This window comes from Oncorhynchus keta, chromosome 36, assembly GCF_023373465.1.
Source record: "Oncorhynchus keta strain PuntledgeMale-10-30-2019 chromosome 36, Oket_V2, whole genome shotgun sequence".
Lineage (NCBI taxonomy): Eukaryota > Metazoa > Chordata > Actinopteri > Salmoniformes > Salmonidae > Oncorhynchus > Oncorhynchus keta.
In genome coordinates this window covers 682,482-696,146 of record NC_068456.1, presented here as the reverse complement: position 1 = coordinate 696,146, position 13,665 = coordinate 682,482, and the positions used below count along the sequence as shown (strand labels likewise).

At 41.7% G+C, this 13,665-nt stretch overlaps 1 protein-coding gene across 7 annotated transcripts in view; it reads right to left on the bottom strand.

Annotated features, from left to right (window-relative positions):
• Nucleotides 1-1,525: 1,525 nt before the first annotated feature.
• Nucleotides 1,526-13,665, bottom strand: part of LOC118369377 (fibroblast growth factor receptor 2-like) — a 114,265-nt gene continuing 102,125 nt past the window's right edge. For all 7 annotated transcript variants that reach the window (XM_052498274.1, XM_052498275.1, XM_052498271.1 and 4 more), the window contains 2 exons: nucleotides 13,435-13,540; nucleotides 1,526-4,921 (listed from right to left, as the gene is read on the bottom strand). In XM_052498274.1, the coding sequence (XP_052354234.1) occupies nucleotides 4,757-4,921; nucleotides 13,435-13,540 (271 nt within the window). In that variant the 3' untranslated portion in view covers nucleotides 1,526-4,756. The remainder of the gene's footprint in view (nucleotides 4,922-13,434; nucleotides 13,541-13,665) is intronic.

Here is a 13,665-nt window from a genome sequence, read left to right as displayed (position 1 = left end):
AATAGAAAATCTTTGGAGGGAGCTGAAAGATCGTATTGCCCAGCGACAGCCCCGAAACTTGAAGGATCTGGAGAAGGTCTGTATGGAGGAGTGGGCCAAATTCCCTGCTGCAGTGTGTGCAAACCTGGTCAAGAACTACAGGAAACGTATGATCTCTGTAATGGCAAACAAAGGTTTCTGTACCAAATATTAAGTTCTGCTTTTCTGGTGTATCAAATACTTATGTCATGCAATAAAATGCAAATTAATTACTTAAAATTCATATAATGTGATTTTCTGGATTTTTGTTTTAGATTCCGTCTCTCCCAGTTGAGGTGTACCTATGATAAAAATACATCTACATGCTTTGTAAGTAGGAAAACCTGCAAAATCGGCAGTGTATCAAATAATTGTTCTCCCCACTGTAGATCAAGACGGAGCACCTTACACCCTCTCCAGTCTCCATACGCAACCTCCAGGAGTGTGTATAGCCAGCCCACAGGTACTGATTACAGTGAGCTATAGCCAGTGTGGATATCTGGCCTCCAAGACCACCATCTCTCCTCCCTACAATGACGGGTGTATGTGGTTAAACTCTGCCACTCTTTCTGTTCTCAAATCCTCCAGGGCTCTTCTTGGCTTTTTCAGTGGAAAAATATACATGTTTTCCCCTACTTTTCACACTGCCCTCTCAGGGAGCATGGCAGAACACGTTGAGCGCCATCGAGTCACAGGGGTGGGGCACTGCACTCTGGGATTCTCAGAGCAAGACATGTCAAAGCCTGGTAATTGAGGGTGAGGAATCAAGATTTACTCAAAAAAATGGAACTGTAAATGTCTGCTCTTAACATCACCGGCCGTAATACTTGACTGATTTGACTTATGGCTCTATTCAATCTCTATTGCTGAAGCATGACAGATTGTGCTACAGAAATAAAGGTAATTTCCGATTGAGCAGACATACGCAGCATTTACTGTGAATGCAGTCTCCTCTTTAAATTGAATAGAGCCCTTATTATTTTTAGCTCCTGGTGGAACAAATGGCCTCAACAGTGCATCTCCAGCGAACCCTGTTCTGGTCAGTTGTCCTAACTTTATTCCAGGCCCTAAAACTAGACACATCATTCCCCCACCTTCCTATAGACTGACTGGCAAATACAACATAAATTTAAAGCTCTAACCCATGCTATCATCTAGTACAATTAATTTGGCTAAACTTTCATCAACTTTAATGTATGTTTTATGAAATACCAGTGTCTTGCTGTATGTTGCTATTAATGTTATTGCTTTGCTTATATGAATAAAGCACCATTAACCTCTAACACAGCCTTTATCAATCACAGTTGATGATAAACACTGATTACCTACATGTTCACATAAGTCAATATTTCACTCTGCTAAACTAATTCGGATCTGAACAAAATCCATCAACGAATCAGCCAACACCAAAACAAAACGGATAATAGTCTGATATTCTAATATAGCCAGTCTCAGACCTCTCTCAAGGACATGAAAATATTTCTGAGTGAATAGTCAACACAGACACTTGTTTTTCTATCTTTTATTTTTCAAATGTGACAAGAACACTTGCAAAAAAAACATCTTAAACTTGGTCCACTAGAAGAAAAAAAACACAAATTATTTAATACTTTTGTTTTTCAGCTTTGAATCCTCTGGTGTTAATCTTTAAGCCTAAATGAAGTAACAGATTGCTAGTGGGTAGTTTTCAATCATATACAGTGCATTCGGAAAGTATTCAGACCTTCACTTTTTACACATTTTATTACGTTAGATTTATTTTTAAATTGATTAAATAACCCCCGGAAGTATCACATTTACATAAGTATCCAGACCCTTTACTTGGTACTTTGTTGAAGCATGTTTGGCAGCAATTACAGCCTTGAGTCTTTTTGGGTATGACACCACAAGCTTGGCACATCTGTATTTGGGGAGTTTCTCCCATTCTTCTCTGCAGATCCTCTTAAGCTCTGTCAGGTTGGATGAGGAGCATCGGTGCACAGCTATTTTCAGGTCTCTCCAGAGACGTTCGATCGGGTTCAAGGTTGGGCTCTGGCTGGGCCACTCAAGGACATTCAGAGACTTGTCACGAAGCCACTCCTGCATTGTCTTGGCTGTGTGCTTAGGGTCGTTGTCCTGTTAGAAAGAGAACCTTCGCCCCAGTCTGAGGTCCTGACCATTCTGGAGCAGGTTGTCATCAATCAGGTTGTCACCTGTACTTTGCTCCGTTCATCTTTGCCTCGATCCTGAATAGTCTCCCAGTCCATGACGCTGAAAAAAATCCCCACTGCATGATGCTGCCACCACCATGCTTCACTGTAAGGAGGTGTCAGGTTTCCTCCAGACGTGACGCTTGGCATTCAGGCCAAAGAGTTCAATCTTGGTTTAGTCAGACCAGAGAATCTTGTTTCTCATGGTTTGAGACTTCTTTAGGTGCTTCTTGGCAAACTCCAAGCGGGCTTTCATGTGTCTTTTACTGAGGAGTGGCTTCTGTCTGGCCACTCTACCATAAAGGCCTGATTGGTAGAGTGCTGCAGAGATGGTTGTCCTTCTGGAAGGTTCTCCCATCTCCTAAGGGACTCTAGAGCTCTTTCAGAGTGACCATCGGGTTCTTGGTCACCACCCTGACCAAGGCCTTCTCTCCTGATTGCTCAGTTTGGCAGGGCGGCCAGTTCTAGGAAGAGTCTTGGTGGTTTCAAACCTCTTCCATTTAAGAATGATGGAGGCCACTGTGTTCTTGGGGACCTTCAATGCTGCAGAATTTTTTTATACCCTTCCCCAGATCTGTGCCTCGACACAATCCTGTCTCGGAGCTCTACGGACAATTGCATCAACCTCATGGCTTGGTTTGTGCTCTGACATGCACTGTTCACTGTGTGACCTTATATAGACAGGTGTGTGCCTTTACAAATCATGTCCAATCAATTAAATGCACCACAGGTGGACTCCAATCAGGTTGTAGAAACATCAAGGATGATCAATGGAAACAGGATGCACCTGAGCTCAATTTCGAGTCTGATTGCGAAGGGTTTGAATATTTTTGTAAATAAGGTATTTCTATTTTTTTTTTTTATACATTTGCAAAAATGTCCAAAAACCTGTTTTAACTTTGTCATTATGGGGTATTGTGTGTAGATTGATGAGGATAATGTTTTATTTAATACATTTTAGAATAAGGCTGTAACGTAACAAAATGTGAAAAAAGTGAAGGGGTCTGAAGACTTTCTGAATGTACTGTAAATATCCAGAAATCTCATTCCATTTGCAAACCTAAGAAAGAGTCAAATGACTGGATAGAAACTGCATCATCTATATAAGAAAGGTATTAGCAAACTATAAAATGTACAGTATTTAAATTGTAACTTAATATTCACATTTATATATAAAATGTACGAAACCAGGATCTTTTTAACACCCACTACCAAAAATAGCTTTATTTCTGTTACCTCTGAAAGATACTTTTAAATGACCATAATAAAAATAATGAATTATTTATTCTTTGTTATCAGCATCATTAATAGCATTAATTCTTTCTTACTATTTTTGTTCTTTTTTCAACTTTTTGATTTCATAAAAAAAGTAAATAAATTAACATGCTATCTCTTTCCCTGAAAGCCAATAATACTCCTCTGTGTCATTGAGTGAGAGCGAGACAGGTGTTTGTGTGTGTGTGTGTGTGTGTGTGTGTGTGTGTGTGTGTGTGTGTGTGTGTGTGTGTACGTGTGCATGCTTGTGTTTGTGTCTTTAAAAGAACACAAGAGAACAGAAACATAACCTGGGTGATGACACACCTGTCTCAAACCCAAAGAGGGAGGACGGGAGAGGGGGGAATTATTCTGGAGTCCATACAAAAAATAATTAACTGTAAATATATACTATTTATATATTTATACATATTTGAATATATTTACAATTTTACTCAGCACTATATTTATGCATTATTTTTTCGCCATAATAATAATATGTGTGTGGGATTATCAAGAGAAGATAAAAAGAAACAAGACAATATTACAAAATATAAACAAGAGGCTGTGTCTGTAAGCGCTCTTCTCCTATTTAACCGTTTTTGTTAGTTGGTGCCTTCTTTCACTCCCCTTCCTATTTTGCTGTCCTCTTTTTGAGTTCCTTGTTTTTTCAGTTCATTAAGGTCCATATTTTCCCTCTGGGCACAAACTAAAGTCTTAGAATGGCAGTCAGCGGAATGGAATCATGGAAGGCACAAGTTGTAAATTCCAAACTCTTGTGGAAGACAACCGAACAAATAACAAAACGGCAAGAAAGGGGGTCCCTGTCCTCTCCTTAAGACCTTGAACATGGGTATAAACGTGGGTGAATGTGTTCAGTTCTAACAGCAGCGCTGCCACCGGCCCAGTCTCATCCAGTCCGTTAAGTCCTTTGCAAACTCTGTCTTTGCACACACTGTACATAGATTTTTTTCTACTGTGTTATTGACTGTACGTTTGTTTATGTGTGACTCTGTGTTGTTTGTTTTTGTCGCACTGCTTTGCTTCATCTTGGCCAGGTCGCAGTTGTAAATGAGAACTTGTTCTCAACTGGCCTACCTGGTTGAATAAAGGTGAAATAAAAAAATAAAAAATAAAGTCCATTGGGAGCCAGAGTGGGGGTTGGGAGGTTTGTGGTTTGAGGGGGTTAGTTGTGGGGGTATATCTCAGTTTCTCTGGAAGTGTTTCTTTGGGGGGGGGGGGTGTAAGGGTGAGGGGCAGGTCAGGCTCGATGGAGGGATTGAGGAGGGGAGGCCTCATGTTTTGACGGCCCCATTGATGTGCTGGTACTTTGAGAGGCAGGGCTCTTCTGGTAAGGGATCATGGGAGAACACAGAGTCGTCACCGGAGGAACAGGAACTGCGTGTGTCCTGGAAGCTGGGAGAATACTGCTCCGCTGGGGCACACAGGTCCAGATACTCCTACAGGACACATAGACAGGGTAAGAGGGAAGAAGGGGGTGAGACAACTATAACACTCACAGGTTTAGAGAGGAGAGATAGAGAGAAAGAGAAGTGAGAGAACTATAAACTATTATGTAAACTATAAACCACTCCTAAATCACGTTGGACAGATTCATAAAAAACGTTTGCGGCACCAGGAGAGAAAATAATCTTAAATAATAAATGGTGCGTGCTGGAGCGAGGGGAACTTTCCAGCACGGTTCACATAGAACAATGCTGACCCGGTTGCTGCTAGTCTCAGTATAAAGTGGTTCAACGTGTCTGGGCGGGCAAGGCAGAGCACCCAGAGAGAGAGAGAGAAGGAACAAAAGAGTGAGCGAGAACAAGAGAGAGAGGGAGGGAGGGAAAGAGTGAGAGGGGGAGACCAATGAGAGAGAGAAACCAAAGAGAGGGAGAGAGAGAAAGAGACCAGAGAGAGAGTTCAAACTAAGAGAGGAGGGGCAAGAAAGAGAGAGAGAGACAGAGAGAGAGACAGAGAGAGAGAGAGAGAGAGAGAGAGAGAGAGAGAGAGAGAGAGACCATTCAAACTAAAAGAGAGGGCTACATCTATACCGCTCCGCTTAACGTCACTCCCCCAGCACAATCCAAACAAACCTGACATCTGAAATTGGAATGTGGCTGAACGTAGTCTGGCAACCTTCAGCGCTCACCCAAAAACCGAGGAAAATATCAAAAACAAAAATATTTTTTCTGTATTCATTTTGGGGCTTTTTCGACTTAAACCAGTCATTTTCTCTTTAGCCCTGCACCCTCCTTTCTCCTTAGAAGTGTTCTTGGGGTTTGAGCTTTCTTCATAAAAAGAGTGCTGGCTTCCATTTTCTCAGCTCAACACAAGGCATCTCACATTACTAAAGAGCTCCACATATGCCAGTGGTTTGGGGAGGGGAAAAAGGGGCGCTTTATTACATTTCAAAAGTTCAAACTGAAACCTTGAAGTTTGGGCTTTTGGCATTATCTATGGAGTCCCGGTCTGAGGCCAGATGAGCCCTGACAGATTTCCATCCACAGCCCCTCTTCAGACCCGTGCACGGATATCATACACGACAGGAGGGGAACGGAAAGAAACACAAACCATTATTCCGAGGCGAGGAATAGCTCGGAGTAGCTCTCTATGATTGGGCAACTTCAGTGGGCCATGGCCTGGTTTGCATCAACCAGCCATTTTCTGGTCACTGTAAAGGTCATGTGTCAGCCAACGCAAGTTCCTTCTAATGCTTTTTGAACATTCTTGTTAAAAAAAAGTGTTGTTCAACTTTGCTTGCCCCCAATTGGAGTGTCTGTGAGCCTGTATCGTGTTCATCTTTTTCCAAGCTTTTGGAGAATCCTGACATGCTTTTACGTCATACTTCTCAGTGCCCGAGCACATCCAAAGATACGAGGTCAGCAGTGTTGGGGTCAATTCCATTTAAATTCTGTCAATTCAGGAAGTAAACTTAAATTCCAATTCCATTTTTTCCTCAACGCTATTTATATTTATTGGAATTTCTGTTTACTTCCTGAATTGAAAGGGAATTGACCCCAACCCTGTACGTACATTGCCTTCGGAAAGTATTCCGACTTTTTGTTATGTTACAGTCTTATTCTAAAATGGATTAAATTGTTTTTCCCTCTCATCAATCTACACACAATAGCCCATAATGACAAAGCAAAACAAACAGTAATATCACATTTACATAAGTCTTCAAGAGGTTGGGCCATCCTATAAATGTTTAAATATTTATAAGGCCTTTATTATGTGGTGCTAATACTACCCTTTATAAAGCACAGGTTTATGTCATACAGTGCAATTGGGAAAATATTCTGACCCGTGCACTTTTTCCACATTTTATTACATTACAGCCTTATTCAAAAATGTATTACATTTGTTTTTCTCCTCATCAATCTACACATAATACCCCAAAATGACAAAGCAAAAACATAAAAAAAAAAAAACATTTTTGCAAATGTAGAAAACTGAAATATCACATAAGTATTCAGACCCTTTACTTAGTACTTTGTTGAAGCACCTTTGGCAGTGATTACAGCACCGAGTCTTCTTGGATATGACGGTACAAGCTTGGCACATCTGTATTTGGGGAGTTTCTTCTATTCTTCTCTGCAGATGGAACTGAAGTAAGATGGTTTTACATGCTCCTAACCAACTGTGCTATTTTGTTAGTTTTTTTGCGTTTAAAAAAACTAACTTATTTTGTACATAATGTGGATGCTACCATCTCTTATGACCGAAAATAACTTCTGGACATCAGAACAGCGATTACTCACTTTTACCTGGAAGAAACTTTTTCCTTTAACGAGTCCGATGAGAAGGATATGCTGCTTTCCCGGGAACAAATCCCTGTTATTTGTGTGGATAAAAGATGGAGGAAAAGGGGGCGCAGGTCGGGCTGCCTTCTGAGAATCCATAGGCGAGCGAGGAAACTCCCACTACCATCCATTCTACAGGCTAACGTACAATACTTGTAAAATAAAATTGATGACCTATGATTAAGATTATCCTACCAACGGGACATTAAAAACTGCAATATCTTATGTTTCACCGAGTCATGGCTGAACGACGACATGGATAATATAGAGCTGGCAGGATTTTCCATGCACCGGCAGAACAGAGAAGAAGCTACGTCTGGCAAGACGAGGGGTGGCGGTGTGTGTCTATTTGTCAAGAACAGCAATGTCTAATATTAAAGAAGTCTCGGGGTACTGCACACCTGAGGTAGAGTACCATATGATAAGCTGTAGACCACACTATCTGCCAAGAGAGTTCTCATCTATATTATTCGTAGCAGTCTATTTATCACCACAGGCCGATGCTGGCACTAAGACCACACTCAACCAACTCTAAGGCCATAAACTAACAGGAAAATGCCAATCCAGGCAAACTTAAATCAGTTTTACCACATTTGTACCAGCATGTCACATATGCAAATCTAGACCACCTTTACTCCGCACACAGAGATGCATACAAAGCTATCCCACACCCTCCATTTGGCAAATCTGACCATAATTCTATCCTACGTTTATAAGAAATCCCGCTTTGACCTCTGACGAACCATCAAACAAGCAAAGCGTCAATATAATTAAGATTGAATCCTACTTCACCGGCTCCGATGTTCGTCAGATGTGAAAACTATTACAAACTACAAAGGGAAACCCAGACGTGAGCTGCCCAGTGAGGAGAGCCTACCAGATGAGCGAAATGCCTTTTATGCTCGCTTCGAGGCAAGCAACACTGAAGCATGCACAGGAGATCCAGCTGTTCTTGATGACTGTGTGATAACGCTCCTTTAAACAGGTCAACAGTCACAAAGCGCGGGGCCAGACGTGTACTCAAAGCACGCTCCACCAACTGGCAAGTGTTTTCACTGACATCTGCACCATCGAGAGCATTCTGACCAGTTGCATCACCGCCTGCTATGGCAAATGCTAGGCATCTGACTGTAAGGCACTACAGAGGGTAGTGCGTATGGCCGAGTACATCACTGGGGACGATCTTCCTGCCATCCAGGACCTTTATAATATGGGGAGTCAGGGGAAAGGACATAAAATTGTCAGAGATTCCAGTCACTCAAGTCATAAACTGTTTTTTTCTGCATGGAAAGCGGTGCCGGAGTGCCAAGTCTTGGACCAAAAGGCTCCTTAACAGCTTCTACCCCCAAGCCATAAGACTGCTCCACAATTAATCAAATGGACACATTTGTATTGTACACTGCTACTACTCGCTGTTTATCACCTATGCATAGTCACTTAACCCCTACCTAAAAATGTACAAATTACCTCAACTACCCTTTACCCCCGCACATTGACTCGGTACCCCCTGTATAAAATAAGAATTTGTTCTTAACTGACTTGCCTAGTAAAATAAAGGTGTAAATTAAAAAAAAAAAAATAGCATTGTTATTGTTATTTTATTGTGTTACTATTTATTATTTACTTTATTTGGTAAATATTTTATTAACTCTTGTTAATCTGCACTGTTGGTTAAGGGCTTGTAAGTAAGCATTCCACTGTAAGGTCTACACTTGTATTCAGCTGTATTCAGCGCATGTGACAAATAAAGTTTGATTTGAGATCCTCTCAACCTCTGTCAGGTTGGATGGGGAGTGTTGCTGCACAGCTAATTTCAGGTCTCTAGAGCTGTTCGATCGGGTTCAAGACTGGGCTCTGGCTGGGCCACTCAAGGACATTCAGAGACTTGTCCCAAAGCCAATACTGCGTCTTGGCTGTGTTCTTAGGGTCGTTGTCCTGTTGGAAGGTGAACATTTGCCCGCAGTCTGAAGTCCTGAGCGCTCTGGAGCAGGTTTTCATCAAGGATATCTCTGTACTTTGCTCCGTTCATCTTTCCTTGGATCCTGACTAATCTCCCAGTCCCTGCAGCTGAAAAACATCTTCACAGCATGATGCTGCCAGGTTTCCTCCAAACATGACGCTTGGCATTCAGGCAAAAGAGTTCAATTCTGGTTTCATTAGACCAAAGAATCTTGTTTCTCATGGTCTGAGAGTCGTTAGGTGCCTTTTGGCAACTCCAAGTGGGCAACTCCAATGTGCTTTTTACTGAGGAGTGCCTTCTGTCTGGCCACTCTACCATAAAGGCCTGATTGGTGGAGTGCTGCAGAGATGGTTGTCCTTCTGGAAGGTTCTCCCATCTCCACAGAGGAACTCTAGAGCTCTGTCAGTGTGACCATCGGGTTCTTGGTCACCTCCCTGACCAAGGCCCTTCTCAAATCAAATCAAATCAAATGTTATTTGTCACATACACATGGTTAGCAGATGTTAATGCGAGTGTAGCGAAATGCTTGTGCTTCTAGTTCCGACAATGCAGTAATAACCAACAAGTAATCTAACTAACAATTCCAAAACTACTGTCTTATACACACAAGTGTAGGGGGATAAAGAATATGTACATAAAGATATATGAATGAGTGATTGTACAGAGTGGCATAGGCAAGATACAGTAGATGGTATCGAGTACAGTATATACATATGAGATGAGTATGTAAACAAAGTGGCATCGTTAAAGTGGCTAGTGATACATATGTTACATAAAGATGCAGTAGATGATATAGAGTACAGTATATACGTATACATATGAGATGAATAATGTAGGGTATGTAAACATTATATTAGGTAGCATTGTTTAAAGTGGCTAGTGATATATTTTACATCATTTCCCATCAATTCCCATTATTAAAGTGGCTGGAGTTGAGTCAGTGTGTTGGCAGCAGCCACTCAATGTTAGTGGTGGCTGTTTAACAATCTGATGGCCTTGAGATAGAAGCTGTTTTTCAGTCTCTCGGTCCCAGCTTTGATGCACCTGTACTGACTTCGCCTTCTGGATGATAGCGGGGTGAACAGGCAGTGGCTCGGGTGGTTGTTGTCCTTGATGATCTTTATGGCCTTCCTGTAACATCGGGTGGTGTAGGTGTCCTGGAGGGCAGGTAGTTTGCCCCCGGTGATGCGTTGTGCAGACCTCACTACCCTCTGGAGAGCCTTACGGTTGTGGGCGGAGCAGTTGCCGTACCAGGCGGTGATACAGCCCGCCAGGATGCTCTCGATTGTGCATCTGTAGAAGTTTGTGAGTGCTTTTGGTGACGAGCCAAATTTCTTCAGCCTCCTGAGGTTGAAGAGGCGCTGCTGCGCCTTCTTCACAATGCTGTCTGTGTGGGTGGACCAATTCAGTTTGTCTGTGATGTGTATGCCGAGGAACTTAAAACTTGCTACCCTCTCCACTACTGTTCCATCGATGTGGACAGGGGGGTGTTCCCTCTGCTGTTTCCTGAAGTCCACAATCATCTCCTTAGTTTTGTTGACGTTGAGTGTGAGGTTATTTTCCTGACACCACACTCAGAGGGCCCTCACCTCCTCCCTGTAGGCCGTCTCGTCATTGTTGGTAATCAAGCCTACCACTGTTGTGTCATCCGCAAACTTGATGATTGAGTTGGAGGCGTGCGTGGCCACGCAGTCGTGGGTGAACAGGGAGTACAGGAGAGGGCTCAGAACTACCACAGGTGCACTCCAATCAAGTTGTAGAAACATCTCAAGGACCAATGGAAACATGATGCTCCTCAGCTCAATTTCAAGGCTCATAGAAAAGGGTCTGAATACTTATGGAAATAAGGAATCCGTTTTTTTTATACATTTGCAAAAATGTATAAAAACCTGTTTTCTCTTGATCATTATGTGGTAATGTGTGTAGATTTAAAAAAAAAATAATTAATGAGCCTGTAACATAACAAAATGTGGAAAAAGCCTGAATACTTTCTGAAGGCACTTCTCAGACTGCAGATTGTAGGTGACTGTGAACTCGGGCTGTTACGGTGTCCGGATTACCGCCACACCGGCAGTCACTTGTCATGACAGCAGTCAAATTCCACTTGACAGTCACGGTAACCCAAACTGCTCTCTGATGCCGCTGATGGTCATTAGTAGCCTATCAAATTGGCTAAGGGTCAGTCGCTTATGGTCAGTACTCAGCGCTCTATTGTTCCACTAATCATTCTGACATCAATGCAAATGCAATAGAAAATCAAATAAAACACTTCTGAGAGCTCTGGCATTCAAAATTAGAGCAAAATAGGAGAGCCAGCTTCTCATAGCTGGTTGATGCATGGAATGAAATAAGTGTTCCTATAAGCCCATGTTGCTCGACATTTCTATAGGCTATGCAACAGTGTTGATGGCCTCTATTAAAAAGACGAGGCTCCCATCAGGTTTCCATAGATTAGGCCTACTATATTTTTTTCTCAACTTTTCTAATATTTAAGCACATTGCATGACTTTACAACTGGAGTAGCCTACCTGGCTGGTATGAAAATAAATCGCAGCAAAAGAGTCCTCAATCCGCTATTCAAGTGCATAGAATTTACTCTACTCCAAAAGCAGTACGATAGCCGGAGATGCTAAATGTGTTTATGTTCATTAACTTCTTATGGCTGTAGGGGCAGTATTGAGTAGCTTGGATGAAAGGTGCCCAGAGGTGCCCAGAGAAATTGGCCTGCTCCTCAGTCTCAGTTGCTACTATATGCATATTATTATTAGTATTGGATAGACGACACACTGAAGTTTCTAAAACTGTTTGAATGATGTCTGTGAGTATAATATAACTCATATGGCAGGCAAAAACCTGAGAAGAAATCCAAACAGGAAGTGAGAAATCTGAGGTTGGTATATTTTCAACCCATTCCCTATTGAAATCACATTGGGATATGGGGATATGGGATATGAAGATTCACTTCCTAGGGCTTCCACTAGATGTCAACCGTCTATAGAAATTTGAATGAGGCCTCTACTGTGTTATGGGACTGAATAAGAGGAGAATGAGTCAGCTTACTGGCAGAGAGCCATTTCCCGGTGACGCGCATATCACATGATATCGTCCTGCGTTCCGTTGCTCCTCAAGACACAGAGGAATTCTCCGGTTGGACCTTTATTGAAGATTTATGATAAAAACATCCTAATGATTGATTCTGTACTTAGTTTGAAATGTTTCTTCGACCTGTAATATACATTTTTTAAGTTTTTGTCCGAAGAAATGATCAACCGGCACTAGCGTTTGGATAGGTGTACCAAACGCGCTAACAAAAGTAGCTAATTGGACATAAATAATGGACATTATCGAACAAATTAAGCATTTATTATGGACCTGGGATTCCTGGGAGTGCATTCTGATGAAGATCATCAAATGTAAGGGAATATTTATCATTTAATATCTGTTGACTCCAAAATGGCGGCTATTTGTATTATATTTCTGAGCGCCGTCACAGATTATTGCATGGTTTGCTTTTTCCGTAAAGTTTTTTTGAAATCTGACACAGCGGTTGCATTAAGGAGAGGTATATCTATAATTCCATGTGTATAACTTGTATTATCATCGACATTTATGATGAGTATTTCAGTTGAATCGATGTGTCTATGCAAAATCAATGGATGTTTTTGGAACTAGTGAACGTAACGCGCCAATGTAAACTCAGATTTTTTTATATAAATATGAATTTTATCAAACAGAACATACATGTATTGTGTAACATGAAGTCCTATGAGTGTCATCTGATGAAGATCATCAAAGGTTAGTGATTCATTTTATCTCTATTTGTGCTTTTTGTGACTCCTCATTTTGGCTGGAAAAATGGCTGTATTATTATTGTGGCTTGTTGGTGACTTTACATAATCGTTTGTGGTGCTTTCGCTGAAGAGCATATTTGAAATCGGACACTGTGGTGGGATTAACAACAGGATTACCTTTAAAACGGTATAAAATACATGTATGTTTGAGGAATTTTTAATAATGAAATTTCTGTTGTTTTGAATTTGGCGCCCTGAACTTTCATTGGCTGTTGTCATATCATCCCGGGATTGCAGCCCAAAGAGGTTTAACAATCAATTACCATGAGACCGGCTGACAAAATTTCATGACCGCCACAGCCCTAGTGTGAACAGGTGTGATGGTTCAGCGGAATGACTCTGGTTTGTGCCCTCACCTCATTGGTGACCAGGGTCAGGATACGGTCTAGATCCTCCACCAACTGCTTGAAGGTGGGTCGATGGGAGGAAATGGCATGCCAACAGTCTTTCATCATCATGTACCTGAGAGAGAGAGAGAGAGAGAGAGAGAGAGAGAGAGAGAGAGAGAGAGAGAGAGAGAGAGAGAGAGAGAGAGAGAGAGAGAGAGAGAGAGAGAGAGAGAGAGAGAGAGAGAGAGAGAGAGAGAG